The 18,842-nt window shown below is 38.0% G+C and overlaps 1 protein-coding gene across 9 annotated transcripts in view; it reads right to left on the bottom strand.

The window, feature by feature from the left end:
* ESRP2 (epithelial splicing regulatory protein 2) overlaps window positions 1-18,842 on the bottom strand; it is a 42,392-nt gene that overhangs the window by 17,220 nt on the left and 6,330 nt on the right. For 6 of the 9 annotated variants that reach the window (XM_079316456.1, XM_079316459.1, XM_079316455.1 and 3 more), the window contains exons 4-11: window positions 5,465-5,578; window positions 4,423-4,537; window positions 3,618-3,716; window positions 3,442-3,496; window positions 2,554-2,664; window positions 1,597-1,729; window positions 1,356-1,398; window positions 592-893 (exon numbers count right to left, since the gene is read on the bottom strand). In XM_079316456.1, coding sequence (XP_079172582.1) covers window positions 592-893; window positions 1,356-1,398; window positions 1,597-1,729; window positions 2,554-2,664; window positions 3,442-3,496; window positions 3,618-3,716; window positions 4,423-4,537; window positions 5,465-5,578 — 972 coding nt within the window. The remainder of the gene's footprint in view (window positions 1-591; window positions 894-1,355; window positions 1,399-1,596; window positions 1,730-2,553; window positions 2,665-3,441; window positions 3,497-3,617; window positions 3,717-4,422; window positions 4,538-5,464; window positions 5,579-18,842) is intronic. The other 3 variants (XM_079316463.1, XM_079316460.1, XM_079316457.1) reach the window with 1 other exon arrangement.

The following is an 18,842-nucleotide window of genomic DNA, read 5'->3' as shown; positions in this document are numbered from 1 at the left end:
AGAAATATTCTGCGTCAGGAGGAAAAATATATAGGAAAACAAAATGAAATGTATTATCTCAGGGAAAAAAATTCACTTCCTTTCACCCAAAAATCAGATACATCCTCTTAATTCTTAGCTTCCAAGAAAGCAGTTTCTCATTTCATGCATCGAGATTTGGATATAATATTAGAAATTCTGTACATGGAGACTAGCATTTAAAGACAATACTGCAGATTTTCAAGAAGCATTACTACAGTACTATCAATCTACTTTATTTTTAGACTTATTTTTGTGATTTCAAGTCAACTCTTAAGGAGAAGAAAATTATGTAATGACTTTTACTTTATGGCCTGAAGGATAGTTAAAAAACAAACAAACAAACAAGCAGTGGCAGCTTAAAAAAACCCCAAAATACCCCACCCCAAATAAATGAACAAAGAAAAACCAGTGCTGCACAATTTTCCATGCCCATTAGGAAACATGTGTTGGCCTTTCTTGACATTTTTCATATAATAAACATTCATGGTTGTCTACAACATATTTGTGTGCAAGTGCTAGAAGAAATATTTCAGCTGTTCAGTTTTGAGTCTCACAACCAATAGTTACAACCTGTTGGACCTCTGCTGCTGTGCTCCTGAAGAGTTCAATGTAACGTTTTCCAAGTATTTCTTTGTGCTTTTTAAGTGCATTCTGTGCATATTCTTCACAGGAAAATAACACAAATGCATCTCCTGTGGGCCTGCCATCTGGGTACTTGACAAAGAGAAGTCCCTCTTTCCCTCCTGTGACTGGGCACTCCTGCCCCAGGAATCCCAAGACATCTTCCTGAGTAGCAGTGAATGGAAGGCCTCTCATCCGGATAATAACTTGATTTTCCTTGGATAAGAACTGGGCCACTTCATTGGAGGTGCCTGGTAGAGAGAGAACAGCACATGGTTGGTGCTGGGCACTCAATTCCAGAGCATTCAGCAGCAGAGAAGCTTAAGGAAGATTACAGGAGGTGAGTAGAAACACATCCAGACAAGATCCACTACTAACTCTCAGCAATCTATTTTGAGGGGAAAATCTCTTCAACCTGCAAGTGTTTCATATTTTAATGAAATTGGAACAAAGATGAGATTAGAGTGAATACAAGATATATGGATGCTTCCACTGCAAAGGCTGGTTTTCCTCCCAAGACCTGTCTGTGAACATCACAGCTCAGTTACAACCATGTGAAATCAGAACTTGACAGGGTCAAATATTCTTGGAAGGCAAAACAAGAAAAGTTACTTCATTATCCATTTGCATCCTCAGTAAAGGAAAAAAAAAAAAGAGCTAGAACAACATTCCTATGAACTTAAGTAATCACACTGAACTCCAGCATCACTTACCTCCTGCAATTTTTAAGAATTCTTCTCCAGTTGCTTTGTAAACCTTGAAAGAAAGAAAGAACAAAAAGTTCACATGAAATCACAATGTTCAGCTTTAAGCCACAAACACTCTTTCACAAGCAAGAGAATTGTGTTTTGGTACTTTGAGCAAAATGGAAGTGTAGTTTGGTTTTAAATGAGAACATCGCCTAAAATATTCAGATTTCTCTCCAAAGGTTTGTTTCAAGTCACAATTTTTTACCTCAATGTATCTGCTACCCATGTGATGCTTGTGCCTTTCCAGAGCAAGGTCTCTCTGTTCAGAATTGACAAATCGAACCAAAGCCTCCCCATTTCTTCTGCCTTGAGAATTCAGACAAAGAGCCACACCACCTCTGGAAGGTAAAGCCAACAAATATAAGCTTAATCTGAGTCTTTAATATATTTAACAAATAATTGTGTAAGAATGGTAAAGGAATCAGACTTTAATATGAAGATTACAGATTGAAAAATAAATACTACTATCCACAATTTAATTTTTGTTGTAACACAATTGTATTTTAAAATATGCTTCATTGAGAACATAGATTTCATGTTGTTCACCAATTCCTCAACTCCCATAAAGATGCAAATTTGTCCTTCCTATTATCTCAGAGATGCACATTTGAACTTCCTCATCACTCTAAATAAAAAAAATATATTTTCTCAGTGTTGGAGATCTGGAATATATATCAAGTGGCAGGTATGCTAAATAAACTCACTCTCTTCATATATATGTATACACAAATCTATACACAGGTATATACATGAGCCATATGAAAATTTATTCCAAACAGTACTTGGAAGTTTCTGAATGTGGCCTGTTTAAGAGGTACAGAAGAATAATAAGTTGGCACAAAATGAAAGCTTGGTTCAGGTCCTGGCCTCTGCTTTGATTAATGCAATAGGAGTTTCTCCCTTTAGATACCTGCAATAAATTAATGTATGTTGGTTTTCAATTGATGTCTCTTTTCTTCTTCACTCATTTCAAAACTTTTTCTTGCACACCTAAGGCTGGTAAACCTGTTCAGCTGTCATGGCCACAGCATGGGAAGGGGTCAAGTGGGGAAAGACTGAAGGGCTCCAGTGGGGAGAGTGGGGGATGTGTGCTAAACAAATATTAAGGGAACTTGCTATGAAAGGCAAAGTGATAAAGCAAGGCAAATTCTCCTTATCTTACTTGGCAATGTTGAGTCCTTTGAAAAATCGAGCGATATCCTGGTCTGAAGACTGCCATGGCAAACCTCTGGCACGTATTACTGTCTCACTGTCCACAGTCTCAGATTTGCTGCTGCACAGAAAGAAAAAAGAAGGCCAAGTTTTAATCCAGGTTTTTCAATATTTTACCAAACTTCAGATTGCAGCTAATTGAGTTGTAAATTGGGAGCATATTTTCTGTTGAGACACTCCTATCTCCATTATTCCTTTCAATAAAGGAAAGGAAGACAACTTGAATAATTCCTTTATATCTACAACACTGAAGATGCACGATGTTGTCACCACATTGCAGTTCCTTAAAAAAAAATACAGGAAAACTGCCTCAATGCAGAGTAATAAGGAACTCAATTTTATTTGAAAGATTCAGCAAATTCAAGCAAGACTAATTACTTATGCCTAAAATATTTAAATCTGGTCAATTAAATGCATTTGTAAAGAGTGAGCCATCCTGTTCCTTTGTCCCTAAACCTAACACCCAGTTCAGCATGTAAAACCACTTTGGGAAGCACCACACAGCTCAGCTCATGCAGGGTGCACTGGCCATCAGCACTGTTGACTTAGGGAAAGTTCACAAATATTTCTTCACCCTGGCTAAGATAAGCCAGCCTTGCTGCCATGCAAAACAGAAGCAAGAGAACAAAGAGCATTTAACTTGCAGTGACTTTAAAGAGGTGGACTGAAGTACAGCATGCCAGCCACAGTCTGTCTGCACTGGAGTGACTGCAGAGTGCACTGTGCTGTTCCAGGAGCCAACCTGCTTCCACATGACCATGGGGAAATATTCACAAGCTTTCCTTGCTGTACACAAGATTCATCTTTGCTTGTAAACAATCATCACAAGGGCACTTACCAAGGACCTGTTTCATACTTGCATTTCACAGTTTCAGGCTCAGTAAATACGTGATCTGTGACAAAACAGGAAGTTTAAATATAACCAGGGTCAGAGATTACTTAAGAATGACAGCACCACTGCCAATTCTTTCAGAAAAGAAGGAATTCAGCATGCAGTATGTATAGTTAACTTACTACAACCTTCTGAGAGCATGCTGAAAATGATAGCCACCATGGTCTTCACTTGCCACACACCAAAATCCTCCTCTGCTTCATCTGTCCCTAAGCCTAGATCTAAACAGGTGATTATAGAAAATAACAGAATTGCATAATCCTTTGTAAACAAGTCATAAGGCTTTCCTGATATTAACACAGAACTAGTAATCAAATGTACTGGTCTTAGTAGGGGCATGTGGCTATTAGACATGATACTCTGCTCATAAACTGGTTTATATTCACTTTAACTCACAACAGTTTGAAAACTCTTGAGAGTTTAAATAATTTCAGTGTTAACAGTCTGAAAAAGAAAAAGCTGAATAAGTTCCTATCACTTTAAACTGAACTTTAGTCCCATTCAGATGGACCACAACAATTTTACCAATTTGGATTTAGATGTAGAGTACGTTTTGGGTTTTGTTTTTGCTTTATTTTAAACTCAGTCCAGTCAGGGTCATGCAAGATAACTATTACCTGCAAACAGTGGAAAAGACCCACTGACAGCTCAGCCTTTCCTTTAAGATCAAGAACCAATGCAAGTGACACTTTTCTTTGGCAGATTTATTAAACATGATTTAGAAATCAATTCGATTCAATTTTGGAAAAAAAAATTACAAGCAGAGCCACTTCCCCAACACGCTTAAGTAGCCATTCCACTCACTTTATCTGTGAGTTTTTAAAACCCACGTCTAGTTTTTATTCTTCTAAACTCTGTTACAATCACAGAGATAAAACTCAAGGAAGTTTAACTGGTTGTGGTATATAAGCTGCAGCAAAAGGATACATTCTGCCATGGTCTTGATAGTCTGATCTTTCACGGCGGCTGAGCTGGGGTAGCAAGTGTGGAATTCTTTGCGCAGATCATAAAAGGAATAGAAGCAGTCTGACAACATGAAGTTCTACAAGGAAGGCAAAAATGTTTTGTTTTTCTTTTTTTGTGCACACACTATCCCTTTAAATTTCAATTAATACTTTTGAACTGCATGAGGCACTCTCAAAAATCACATAGTTCCACGTCACCAGCTTGCTGGTGATGGAGCAGTTTGGCTCCTTTGTAACACAGTTCAAATTCCATAACTCTACTGTACTGAAACTCTACATGAACAAAGACAAATAGCCACTGGGAATCAGACCCATGCAGAATAGGTGGAGAGGATGGCTGGGAAAAAATAATTTAAAAATATCTAGGTTTTGCTGCTTAATTCCCATTTTGGACACTATTTTATCTTTTGTGGCTACACTGAAAAGCAGATTTGTACCAAACCGTGATGACAAATTTTAAACAAATATTGGCACAGAGCCCCTACCTTGCACAAAGGCAAGTTTTTCCTCCCTGTACATGGCAGAGTGCTCTAAATCCTCCAGGAACTTGGAGCAGAAACTGCTGCTTCATGTGGGAGTAGCAAACAAGCTGCAGCTCTGCTTCCCATTGAATAAATGCAGATGAGGAACCACTGCCAGGCCACATCACCACCTGTGTGCTTACCCTCCACAGGACACTGGTTTAACACAAGCCTAAGCAAAGCAATAGTTCTCCATCACTTCTGCTGAGATTTGAACTGTACCTCTCTTTACACTCCTCATACAGAATTGAAAGTACTTGTATTGCTTGTATTGTCTCTATCCTGGTTTTCCTAATTTTCTTCTTCCTTTTGCTCGTCTGAGTAATGTGGCTGACTTTCAAGAGCAAGTGCCTAAAATAACTACCCAGGGCTCAGGCAGGAAGGGGATCATCTTCAATAGTCTTGGGACACTCTAGTTCCCAGAGTGGAATTGCATCACTCCCCTCCCAGTGCTGCCTCCCTGCACCAGTTCTGATCTTGTACCTTCTTGGAGGTTTCCGGGTGGAGAACTTGTCGAATGAGTAACTGGCCATCACTGCAGAGTGTGTAAGAGCTCCTTCCAAGTACCTTCAAATCACTGGATACCAGCTGACTAAACTGGAAAATAAAGTGAAAAATTCCATTGTACTGACTGAAAATTTCATGCACTTGCCATTACTTCAGCACTCTTTTTTTGGAGGAGATAAAGTAATTCAACATTTTGTAAAAGGTTCTGAAAAAAGGTGATGGAGAATAGACATGGGCCTCTGATAAAAGCAAATAAACTGTATGCAATTGTGGAGTAAGAAAAAAGAACACCCATAATATAATAAAAAGACTAATTAGGAAGATCTGGCAGAATTAGGAGTTCATATGAAAAGTGATCATATTATACTGGTAATGTGGAAAATTTGGACTAACTGTAATTTAAGTTATTAAATATTTGAAAGGACTTTGAAGATAAATCACAATATTGATTTTGCAATGCCTTTTCTTCACCTATAGCACCTTTGATGATATTCTTAATAATTTTTTTTTACTTAAAAAACCCTACCCATCAAGATTTATTAATGTTTCAAAAGCAGCATACTAAGAAAAGCCAAAACATAAGTAATCCAATACCTTCAAAAGTGAAATTATGATCAAGTCACATCCAAGCTAATAAAGTTTTTGGTAGAGATAAAGCGTTACTTTAGATTGCATATATTGTATTATATAATACATAGTATTAAATACTAGATTTTAAAAAATTATTTCCAGCTCAAGGATAACTAAGCCCCAGCAGATTAATTCTCAAGAGGAAAGGACTCCAGCTGTGTTATTCAACATTATTTTCCATCCTTAGATAAGTTTCCAGCCTTTTATTACTCTATACCAGTGTTAAATTCCAAGCTCCTAATAAGTCAACTAGCATATTATAGTAGCTACATGTATCATAGCAGTGAGCACTAGCTTGTTAACTAACTTTCAAGGGGACAGATATAATTATTCTAAGCTTCCCTCTTGATGCTATTCCCTCCCAGGAAAGCATCACTTCACAAACAAAGCAATAATTACAATCATGGTGCAGTAGCCACCCACTGCTCTCAGCAACAGCTTATAACTGCAAAACAACCACCCCTAAAAGCAAATTACAAGTTGACTTGAGACTCAGACAATATCTTTGTGCTGCCTTTTAAACTGTGTGTGGGGAGAAAAGAGTTGGTTTGTTTTATCACAACACATGTGACACTTTACATCATTACAGCCTGTGTTGAGGAAAGGTGATGTCCTAATGACCTGATCCCACAACTGCACAGAACTGACACTGAACAAGTGTTGCAACACCTGCAGCCCAAAGCTAAGGCTCCACAAGGGAAAAACTGTGTATTGAACATGATTTAGAAGGAGCAGAGACATGATTACCCAGGCTTTAATTCAAAATAACTGCTCAAACCAATCCAGGCCCTTTTCCAAAGCTGACCAGAGTTCCACTACCATTTTGAGCTCAGAATCCTCTAAGGACACCAAAGCAGGGAACTGAGGGGCAGAGCTGAATAAAGAGAGGCACTCAGCTCAGTGTGTTAAGTTGCTGCATTTGCAGATGTATTTACAGATATAGATACAATCATATCTAAAAAGTGAAGTTATTTAATAGCAGAGAACATATTTAAAATTATAAGGGTGAATATCCTCCCAAAACAAAAACCTTTATAATGCAATTCTCTGCAGGCTGCCACATACACAAAAAGAACAAACACACCGCACAGACAAAATAACCAACTAAAAAATCAACCAACCCAAAATTGCAAATTCACAAAGCCTCTTCCCTCCCAATTGCTAGTAAAGGTTGTGTTCCTACCACAAGCTGAAGTCTTGAAGAACCTGAGGCTTTAAAGCCAGTTATTGTTCAAAGATGATTTAAAGTCAGAAAATTGAGATCTGATATTTCTCAAAATACCTCTGTTGATGTGTAAACATCAGAAGCAGAAGAAAATTCCAGTGGACTCCAAAGGAACCACTTTAGAAAAGTAGTTCTGTGCATGGCCACAGTTGCAGACCAACAACAAATATTCTCACCACAATAACACCTGAGGAGGATTGCCTTCTTACTAAATGCAGCAACTTATTAGGTTCTTTTTTAACTAATGGGCCCAGTAAAGACCAAATATTTATAAAAAGGGATTGGAAATGGTGATAGGAATCAGCCTCCAGAGGGTGCACAGGGATTCTCACTGAAAGAAAGCAGAGTCTTACTGATGAACAGCAATAAAACACTCCCCACACCTTCAACTTTGTACCCTGTGTCACTGAAGATGCTCAAGAGCCAATACAGAGTGCAGTTAGGGAGATATTTTGCTCAGATACAGAAGAAATCCAACCCACACAATCTGAAGAAAGCAGCAGATGTAAGCAGCCTCCTGTTGTACATGTAAAACATAAGAACTGTAGATCAAAAAGACTTCATCAAGTTAGAAAAAAAACTGAAATTAAAAAAATAAATATGTTTGTGCAAGGAAGGAAATGCTCAGGTCAAATGGTGTAAGTCAAGTTAGTAAAAATCAAGACTGTTGCACTGAAATATTCACTTTTTCCAGGTGGCTTTCCCACACAATCTACAGCTGAAAAGACAACAGATATTTTCAGAAGCTGGTACTGAGAAGATGCCAGTGTAGTAAAATACTGCTTAAGGACACTGATAAGCCCGGAATTCCAAGCGTACTAAGGTTTAAGGAACTCCCAAGGATCTGCATTTGTTTTTGTTTTTATTTTTACTGAGTTTAAGTATTTGAACTGCATATTTATTAAATGTCAGAGATAACATTCAACATTGCAAACTCCTTTCCAATGGGACAATCAACATGTCAAAACAATTCCCTACTTTTCTTACCAGATGCCAGCAGCTTAAAGTGCCTTCGATAAACTGCCACAAGGTTGGCAGGCTTTGCTGGGAGTTTATTTAGAAACTTCTATTTTAAAAGCAGCCTGTTTCAAACTTTGGGGTGCACTGCTCTGGAAGAGGACAAAAAGACTGTGGGAATAATAGTCAGCAGACATAAGCAATCCTTCATTATCCAAACCAGCTTAACTATGGCCTGGGTTAACTGAGAGGACGGAGTAGCAGAGGGAATGGGAAGATTCACCTGGGATCAGAGCAAGGGGCAAAATAGCCCCAGAGGAACAACAGATATCTGAGCTTAGCCTGAAGTAGCTTCTTTCATCCACAGGAGATGTCTCCTAATTCTGCAAAGGTTGACTATGAAAGGCATAGCTGTGAACCAGCTCTTGCTGCTATAAATTACACTGGACCCTCAAGTCTTTCAGGCAACAGATACATGCAACACAAGTGTCCAACATGTTAAAGCAGCTAGGGCAGATGTGTTTGTAAAGCCACATCAGTTGAGCAATTCAGCATTGCCCAGGAAAAGCCATCTTCTGCCTCCTTTCTTGCACCACAGATTTCAGGCAGCATTTCAAAAGACAGCCTTGAACCAGCATCCACCCAAATGGAGCAAGCTAAGGACAAGTTTAGACCAGCACTGGATTGACATTGTTTCTGTCTCACATGTTGTACAACCCATCCACAACTCTGTCATTTCATAAATTCCACCCCCATCTCCTTCACTGCACTAATAAAAACCATCCCTGCTGTCACTCACCTTCATGCTGCCCTCCAAGCACGCCCCCACTCCAGCAGCAAAGCTGCCCCACCTTAACACTGCCCCACCAAGCTCACACACCCTGTCTGCCCTGCTCATCTGCTCCTTCCACAGCACTGCCACTGCTAATTACCTGTTTGCATCTCACAACCAGCCCTCATTGCAACTGCAAGAACCAGTCTGTGAGCATCACCCTCCACCTTCACTGCTTATTCCACCAGATCAGTCTCTCCAGCAAAGCTCTGATGAGTCATTCCATAGTTAAAGGAATATGTTCAATAATTCCACACCCAGATTAAAAACTGAACAGAGAGAAGAGGAAGAATCAAACAAGCTGCTCTGTATATTTTCCTTCATGAAACCTAAAACAGTTCTTAGAGAAGGCGGTGAGAGGGAAGGACAGACTTTGAACACCAGTTTGAAAAACTGGCTAAACAGGATTTTGGTCATGTAGCTGAAAGTACAAAGAGATTGAAGAGACATGTTTTGCCAGCAGCAAAGCTGGATGAAAGCCAGCACAAGCTGCTGTGTTTTTTGTAGATGAATCCCAAGGGACTGAAATAACAGCCTCTTCATGTTGCCTTAAATATAGCTGAACTAAGATGTGGATCTTAGAGAAACAAGAAGATTCTTCATTAAGCTTTTTTTACAGTTATGATGCATGAAAAACTAAAATAAACATCAGTCTATTTGGATATTCTCATTTCCCTTACTAAAAATAGCTCTCATCCTTGAGAAAGGCCACTGCATCTGTGCTGTATCTGTGCCTGGCATGGTAACGAAATACTGAGATAATTCAGTCACAGAAAGCACCCATCCTGTCAAACAGAACCATTCCTAAAACACCATGGCACTCTGGGTGATTCTCTCTAAATCACCTCTGAGAAATAACAGAAAATTCAGCTGCCTCATACACACCAGATTTCCAGCAGTGAAAATCTAGTGAGTCTTTAAAACTGTGTGCTTTCCTTTAGCCATGCACAGAATTTCTCTGTTTTGCTTCTTTTGGCCCTACTGACCCACCATGGCTAAGACAAGACAAAATCATCCACAGAGCTTCAGAATTAAAGCCATCCTTGCAGTTTAAGATGGTCTGGAATGCCATGCTAAAGTATAACAAAAATCCAGAAAACAGCTTAGTTTGTAGTCCACACTTAAGCTAGATGGGAATTTATTTTCAAGTAGAAAGTCAAGTTATATCTATCAATATTCTTTGAACAAAGGATGGTCCTCACAGTGTAGGGATCTGGTTTCAAATCAGTAGTATCAACAGGATGATAGTAAATTGGCCAGAGTTTAGAATTTGATGAATGCAGATAAATACATGGTCTACTTTCTGACAGATCAGCATATCAGGAAGTGCTCATTTTTTCATCTGTGCCACCTTTAGATTTAGGAGGGTGAACAGATCATATCTGGTCCATTCAAAATTGGAGACATGAGACAGAGAGATGATACTTGATTTGTCTTAAAGCCTCTTGAAAGACTTTGAACAGGCTTAGCAATCTAGATTAGTGTTTTGCAAAAAAAAACTCAAGCAAAAAAAACAAAAAACAAAAACAAAAACAAAACAAAAAACCCAAAAAAAACAGAAGCCACCAAAACAAACAAAAATCCCACACTGAAACTTTTTCAGGAATTATAGCTTTTGGTCATTATTAAAAAGAAAATTTTCAGGAATAACTTATAAGAAGAGTTATTTTATCTTACTTAGGCCCTACATTCTGATATACTCTCTTGAACTTAAAAACCCCTCATATTACTGAAATGAAACTGTTCCAGACAAAGTGAAAATAAGACTCCACAGATCTGTAAAGTACCCTGAGTTGAAAAAAGTTTTGTCTGAGACACACGAATATGCACTGCTTACATTTCCTTTGCACAAACCTGTGGCTAAAGCCACACTGTTTATAATCATGGATGTTTTCCAGTCTAACTTGTATTTAAAAAAAAATCATCATCACTTATTAGACATTACTGTAATTCACAACATTAGAACTTTAGACTCTCTTTCAGGTCTTTGGTGTGAGTCATTCTTTGCTTGTAGCATTGAGTATATAACAATGATCAGTCTCCTTTCAGCTAACAGCAGCATGGGAAACAAAGGATAATCTTCAAAAAGGTTTCACTGAAGATTTTCTATTCCCAGTTCTGTTTCAACAGGCAAAAGGTGCTGCAGTTGTTGCCTCAAAGCCTGATTTTATGCTAAGTCCTCAACAATTTATTCCAGAGAACACCCAAACCCAATTATACAGTTGCAGGTGTGGTTCCTGAAAGAAGATCTCCAGCAGTTGAACAAGGAAAGAGGCTGCTGAGAGAAGTTACAGGTTCTTCATCATTGAAGATACTAAAGACCCAAGTGCCCCTTGCTGTCAGGGCTTGGGCTGGACAATATCTATTGCTACCTTCCAGCCTCAGCTGTTGTGTGACTCCCACCACTTTGGATTGTTTTACCCACTCTGCAGCTCCACCAAAGACCAGGACACCAATGCACCACAGTGTCTAACTGAGGGGCTGGGGTGTCTGGGAAAGGACATGATTTCTAGGATGGGAAGTGAAGATCTAGAGTTAAGATGCAGCCAAATCTCATTAACAGAACCTGTCTGCCACTAGAACATAAGCAAGATTGGAGCACCACTGAAAAACAACATCCAACAATCCTGAAGTCTGACCTAAGACTTAAAGGTTCTAATACAGCATGAGAAAGAAAACTCAGGGGTAACAAGCCATGGCTTTGGCATACCCAGCTTGCACACACACAACATACCATGACATGTCAGCCTAGGGAAATATTTTCACTTGGACTTTGTGCCTCAGTTCCTACACCCATGAGGGTTCCACATTTATTTACAACACTCTCCATGGGCAGTTTTCTGCTCCTTCACTCTCCCAGCCCTGGTGATAATGTCAGCCTTATCCATGCAATGGAGGAATTTAAAGCATGTCAATACTACTGGGAGGTGCACAGACTGCATTTCAGCACTATTTACAAGTATGATAACCCTTTATTGTGTTGGGTAACTTTTTAAACAGAGAATCCTATAGTAAGCCCTTGCCTTTGTTCATCTGTTAACTGATATTCCACACGGCTGATAATGGATACATGGTGACCTTGTACTAAAATTGCTGGATGGAAAAAAAAAGAAAAAAGTGTAAGCCCCAGTGTAGCCACAAGCTACAAATAACTTCTTTTTCCCTTCTAGCTAAACAGGGGGGAAAATACTGTATTTAGATCCCATTCAGACATAAACATGAAAAAGAAATTGCCCCTTGATTTTATTTCTTTGCAAGGCAAACACGCAGGAGATGACAGAGACAGACCAGATCCATTCACAAAAAACATTTAAAAATAATATGGCCAGTGGATTTCTCCTATTAGGAGGAAGGCAATTATTTGCTCTACTGAACACTAATGCCTGAGATTATTTAGTGACTGCAGACTAGCTTGGACAAAAGCATGGGGTTCATTTCCAGTTTGCCAGAGAATCTAATTTTGCTCAATATGACTGGTCAAGTTACATATCACCTTATGCTTCTTGATGGCCTAGAAACTGCATTAAATATCAGAATGAGGAATCAGTCACAAAGGCCACCATAAATGTACTCAAGAGAGACATTACACAGCAGCCAAAATGAGTTAAGAGTCCAGACCCATCTTTGGAATTTGCAAATGTAAGAGCAAGTTTGCCCTACTAAGTCTCAAGGAGAGGCAGGATGTGGCACTGAGTTTCAGGCAGCTTCTCTAGCTGTTCCAAAGCCATTTCCTCCACATCAGCTGCTTATTTAGACTCCTGTTGTTGCCTCTCTCACTGAAAGAAATTAATTCTTTTCCACACATACCATGAGTCAAACATAACAATAGGGTCTCAGCTATCCTAGGCATGGGGCTCTGCCATGAAATTCCAATCACGAATCTTCAAAAGAAGTAGTAGCTCAACAACATAGAATTATGCTTTTAAATGTATTTATGATGTTCACTTTTATTTTTTTACTTTGTTGGGCAGCTGAAGTTACAGGAAATAATATCACATTGTCCTCCTCTTTGTTGTAACCTCACAGGTCACCACAAGTCTCTCAACAGAGAAAGGCCTACAGACACTTTTTATAATTACTGCAAGACTTTAAGTGGGAAAATGGAACATATTCTTCAAGTTTATAGCATCCTTCCACTCAATAAAACAGAGCAAATGCCTTTAAAATTCATTATACTCCTTTGGAATTAATAGAGGGATTGGCAACTTTAAACTTAGCTGGTGAGAGTAGCCTACAGCTAATTCCCTGCATAAAAATAAGTTTTTTTGGCATTGTTCAGCAACAGGTAGAACATGAAATACAGAAACAGAGCAACAATTGTCATGGTTTGTCTGTCCAGTGACAGACTGTGGAGCATAGAAAACAGACCATTGTGAGTCAGGGCTGTGATAAACTGTCTTAAAGATGAAACTTCCACATTATTTCTTTCTGGAGTTCATTTTAATTGGGGCTGGGTCTTTGCACAACAAAGTAAACATTAGCTAACTAAATGCTTTAATTCTTCTTAGGAAAGAATGCAAACATCTAAATATCTGCCATGACAAAGATCTGTCCAAGCCATGCCACTTGAGCATTTTATGACCATTTTTGATTAATTATTTCTTAGATGGAAGTTTGCAACACCAGATTATTTGCATGCTTTCCAGCTATGGTATCTACAGCATCTAATTCAGGTAATGCATTAAGCATAAAAGGCAAGACCATGGCTCAGGCAATCTGAATGTCACAGCAGTCAGGTCACAGGCTTTTATCTTCAAAAGCACAACCTGTTTTAATAAGAGAGTGTTGAAATATGCAGAGTACTCCACAAATGAGCTACTTGAAGTTAGCCTTGTGTAAGATAAAGCACCCCAGCCCAGTAACATAAGAATTTCGGAGTTTGTGGACTTCCTTTACTACTACATTATGTGTCAGGAAACTGCTAAATAAAGAAACACTTACTGAAATAAACTACATTTTCACTTTGAATTAATATGAGTGAAAGAGGCCATAACTATCCAAATAATGCAAAATAATGCAAAAATAGGTATATCTTGCAAAATAATTTATCATTTGTTAGCACAGATTATTCATAACTCTGACTTTAAGCAAAAAAAAAAAAATTCTGAATACTTCTAATAAAAATAAAAAAAATCCCTACTCTGTCAACCTTTTACCTACATTTCAAGCAGGTTTACAATGGTGCCTCACACTCCTCACAGGCTGCTATCAGCTCAACTCACAGAGCAAGTCATTACAGCCTGAAAGACAAGGTTGAACATACTTTCCAAACTCTAGGTTTTAATTAATGCCATGACTGCAACATTTCCCAAAGTCTTGATATAAGCACAAGCTCTCTCTCAGTGCTCTATACCTCCCCCACTCCCACTCACCTCTGTTTCAAGGACAGACTTTCATTAGCTATGTGATCTTTAGCACTGGCTCTATGCTTGGTACTGCTCTATTTACTCAACACTACCTCATTGTTTGTAGTGCAAGCTTAACCAGTTGTAGCAGAATAGCCAATGCCTGCAAAATTAAAGCATTTTTTTCCTAGTAGGTTGTTTCTCATGTTGTTTTTGTAGTAATATGCAAGGAAAGTAAAAAGATGAGACAACACCAAAAGAATGAAGAGGCACTAATCATCCACAACCCAGTTTCCTGCATGATTTTCTCATACTCCTGCCTCTCCATTAAACTGTAAGAATATCATAAGCATGGACTTTCAGAATAGCAGCCTTGACATTTATGAAGGATCTTTGCTTACATAGGAATCCAAGTGGTTCATGATCAAACCCTTACAAATATCAGCAAAAGAAAGTAAAACTTTCTTAAATTGACATTGTTTTTCAAATGGGGGAGTGTTCCCTTTCTTGTACAAACATGTTTTCACAAATACATAAAGGACAAGTGGAATTAGATCCCTAAATCAGTTTGCCTTCAATCTTTCAAGATTTCAAGTCACAGATTAGGTAAGCACAATAATTGGTTATGACTCATAAGGAAAAATGAGAGTAAGAAATTATTAGAGATATGATTTTAGCAGTTCACAACTGAGTAAGATCAAAATTTACACTTGGCCTCCCAAGGGACTCAGACATTCCCAACACACAATAAGGACATTAATGGTTACACTATTTGGATGTTGCTTCCTCTTACAGAACTACATCCTGTCTTTCAGGTAACTTACTTCTTCCAAAGCAAGTTCCTTGTGACTGAAAAGACTTGACATGAGTTTGTCTGTGAAGCAAGTCACAACTTCTTGTGATCAAATCTTAGCATCTGAGAAAGGGTGTTTGTTTATATTTTCTTTCATTTCATTAAGCATAACCACAAGAACAGCAGTTTTCTTCTGCACTTCATATTTACAGAGTGCTATTTCACATGCTTTACAATAAACTGAAGTCCATCCTGTGTAAGTTTTATTCTTTTGTAAGAAATAACATGGAGACACTCAAGTTATCAATCAAGCAAACTGCAAAACTCCATCACAGTCATTCTTGTGACCAACAATGTATTTCCAGCCATGTATCTCTCATGACCCCACTCCAATGGTATTTGACTCAAGAGGATTGGTGTTTTACAATATCTCATGTATTTCTTAAGCTGAAAAGTTAACTTAAATCAACTTTCAGCTACAATAAGGTCTGTTACATAGCAAAATTTCCACAGGGTTTTTTTCACTTTCATTTTTCAAGTTGCATTACTATAGTTCTACTTTCCTCTTAGTGCAATTCACTGCAACAGACTTACTTATCAGGAAAGTAAACATCTTTACAGAAGCTACAGTAAAATTAATTTCACACACTGCTAATGTCCACACAGCTCATTGCAATGTTAAAGCACATGCTTATATTTCTCTAGAATAAAAGCCTGAGAATGGAAACCCCACTAATTAAGTTTTGATTGCAGTTCAATAAGAATGATAACACAATTCAGAGAATGTTCTAGAACTCTAGCAACAGAATCTTTTATTTTGAGCTAACAAGTGTCAAAAATCATCACAGGAGCCTAGTTTTTGCAAAAAGGAATACAACTGTTTCTTAACCTTAAGTTTCTAACTAATATTTTAGTATTAATAGAATATTCATTTCTCAATCTTTTTTGCCACACTCTGCCCACTGCAGCTCTATGAAGAAAGGCAGCAGAAGGAAAGAGAAACTAAAATATTTTGAATCTGAAGTTTGGGGGAAATGGGAGAGTTGGTTTTAGTTATCTTTTGTCGCTCATCAAAAGGGGTGATCATTTGAATTTCACTTCCCAATATCTTTTGCTTAATATTTATCCCATAACTCACATCTACCTTCACAGCTTGTGGATTCAATGAATGAAGGATAAATAAGCAAAGCAGCTGTTTGTGAACAAAGCAAGAACAGAAGTACACTGGAGCAAGTTGTGAACAGTTTAAAGAATATCATAGATTTATCAGAGCAAAGCACTGAAACAAGATTTATAGAACAAACATGACTTCTGACTCAAGACTCTCTTAGAATACATGTCAAGGTGTCATTCAGAGCATCAATATTTCCCACCTTTTATTGGAATAAGGTTGTAGCTAACAGGAAACAACCTGATATCTCTGCAGGGAACAAAAAAGCTTTTCCAGAGCAGATAGGAGATGGCAAAGACATGAATGTAAGAGAGAATTACTGTTTATGTTTCTAATTAAGAGGTACAAAATTTCTACTTTTAACCACAGAAATTACAAAACGAGACAGAGCTGACATCATGTTGCTAAAAAATAATCTTTAATCAGCATTTTAGTTCTGGTCACAACATTGCTTTGCTAACAGTATCAATTCTAGCATCTGTGCATCAGTCTGAGCCCAACTGCTCAGCAAAGAAGTGCTGCAAGAGATTGACAGATGTTGCCCTCCTTTGGCTGCACTCAGTTACCCAATAATTTCATATACAACTTAAGAGTGTTGGTTTATGGAAAAGAAGGAAAAAATCAAGTAAACAGACATACAGATCAAGGAAGTGTGCAACCCTTTCAAAATGCTACCAGGGGAAGGAGAGAAACAGCACAGGGTTGCAGACAATGCTGAGTATCCACACAAAGATTTCTAAGCCTGCTTCCATGTTAACAGCAAGAACAGACAGAAGAATTACTGTCAAAATAGTAGAATACAAATCATAGAATCATTTAGGTTAGAAAAGCTCTTCAAGATCATTGAATCCTACCATTAACCTAGCAGTGCCAAGCTGACCACTCAGCCATGTTGCTAAATGCCACATCTACACATTAAAATCCTTTATGCTTCACTTATTCCTCAGCTACTTTTGAAAACCCTGCCAATAATTCATTAACACATTTCCAGTGATTTTTTCAGTAGCTACTTAGAGCAAGTTAAAGGAAAGTTCAAAGTCTCTGAGGATCATGCAATCCAACAATCTTTGTATTGAAATTCTTCTACCCTCTATTTTGTTGTCTTTCAATTACTTAAAAAAACCTTGCAAGAACAATTTCAGGAGAAATTCAAGTATTCAGACATAATATTACAGCTGTGGAAACATCCAAATGTATTAGTGACACAGTTTTCAAACATGGCACATCACTCCCTGTGAAGACAGGCACCTCAAGCTATTCTGGAAGGTCATAGTAAAGTTTATTTGTCCATATATGCTAATCCCAGACTTGGAAATTAATTGCTAGTGTTAAACTTTGCCAGAAAAATTAGCAACATCTGCTATCATAAAAAAGTCTACTCATACCCATCCTCAAACCACTGAGTTAAATTATTCACATATCTTGAATATTGGCACTTCTAGTTTTAAGAGAAGATAGCCCAGCTTGCCAAGGGTATCACACTTTTATGCCTATAAGGAAAAGAATATGCAACTTTAGACAAATTCCTTTATCTAATTCTCAGCCCATTCTGAAGTGCAATGTACCTAAATACAGGAATAAAGCAAGGGAGCCTTTCTATTTCCTACAGGGAATACTTAAGGAATTCAGATTAAAGTATTGCAGCCTTTGGAGAAGGTTTTTCCACACAACCTAACAGAACATAAGTACTGCCAATAACAAATGGATTCACATGATCTACATATGTATATTTCTGTGTACATATATATTTAATATACATAACAGAGGAACTGTGACAGTTTATGCTATCAAGTCTTTCCTGGGCTTTTTGAGGGAACAGATTTGAGTGTTTCAATAATAATGTAATAGGCTACAGAGATGGGTAGCACTGAGGATTTGTGAAGGGAAAAATAGTTTAGCTATACCATCAAAAACAGAATTGGTACTAAGATTCTGAAAAAAGAGTTAGCCATAGCTAAAAAAAAAAAAAAAAAAAACCAAACAATCCACACTGCTACAGGAAGCTTTAGCACAGCCTTAATTCCCCACAGAAAACACTGATGACATTCCAATAATAAATATGCAACATAATTTAACCAATACTAATCTACATTTATCAGTGAAAATAGGGACTATTGGATGTTAATAAATATGAAAACTCTACATAAGGCTACCTGCACACAGGACACTCAGTCCTCCTATAAGAGCAGGAATCTATCACCTACCTGCCCTGACAGCCTTGTGTCTACCAGGAAATCCTCTTCACTCACTGCTGATGCCAAACTAAGGCCACAATTTCACATAAATTGCTCAGTGCCCTACTTGTCTTAAAGTGTTACCCTCCTTTCACCCACTCCTTAGTGCTACAGCTGCCCTTGGGGAAACTTCCTAATCTGCCATACATGCATCAGACAGAGCAGAA

The sequence above is a fragment of the Erithacus rubecula genome (genome assembly GCF_903797595.1).
Source record: "Erithacus rubecula genome assembly, chromosome: 12".
Lineage (NCBI taxonomy): Eukaryota > Metazoa > Chordata > Aves > Passeriformes > Muscicapidae > Erithacus > Erithacus rubecula.
The sequence above is the reverse complement of the archived record's forward strand: the minus strand, read 5'-3'. Positions and strand labels throughout refer to the sequence as shown.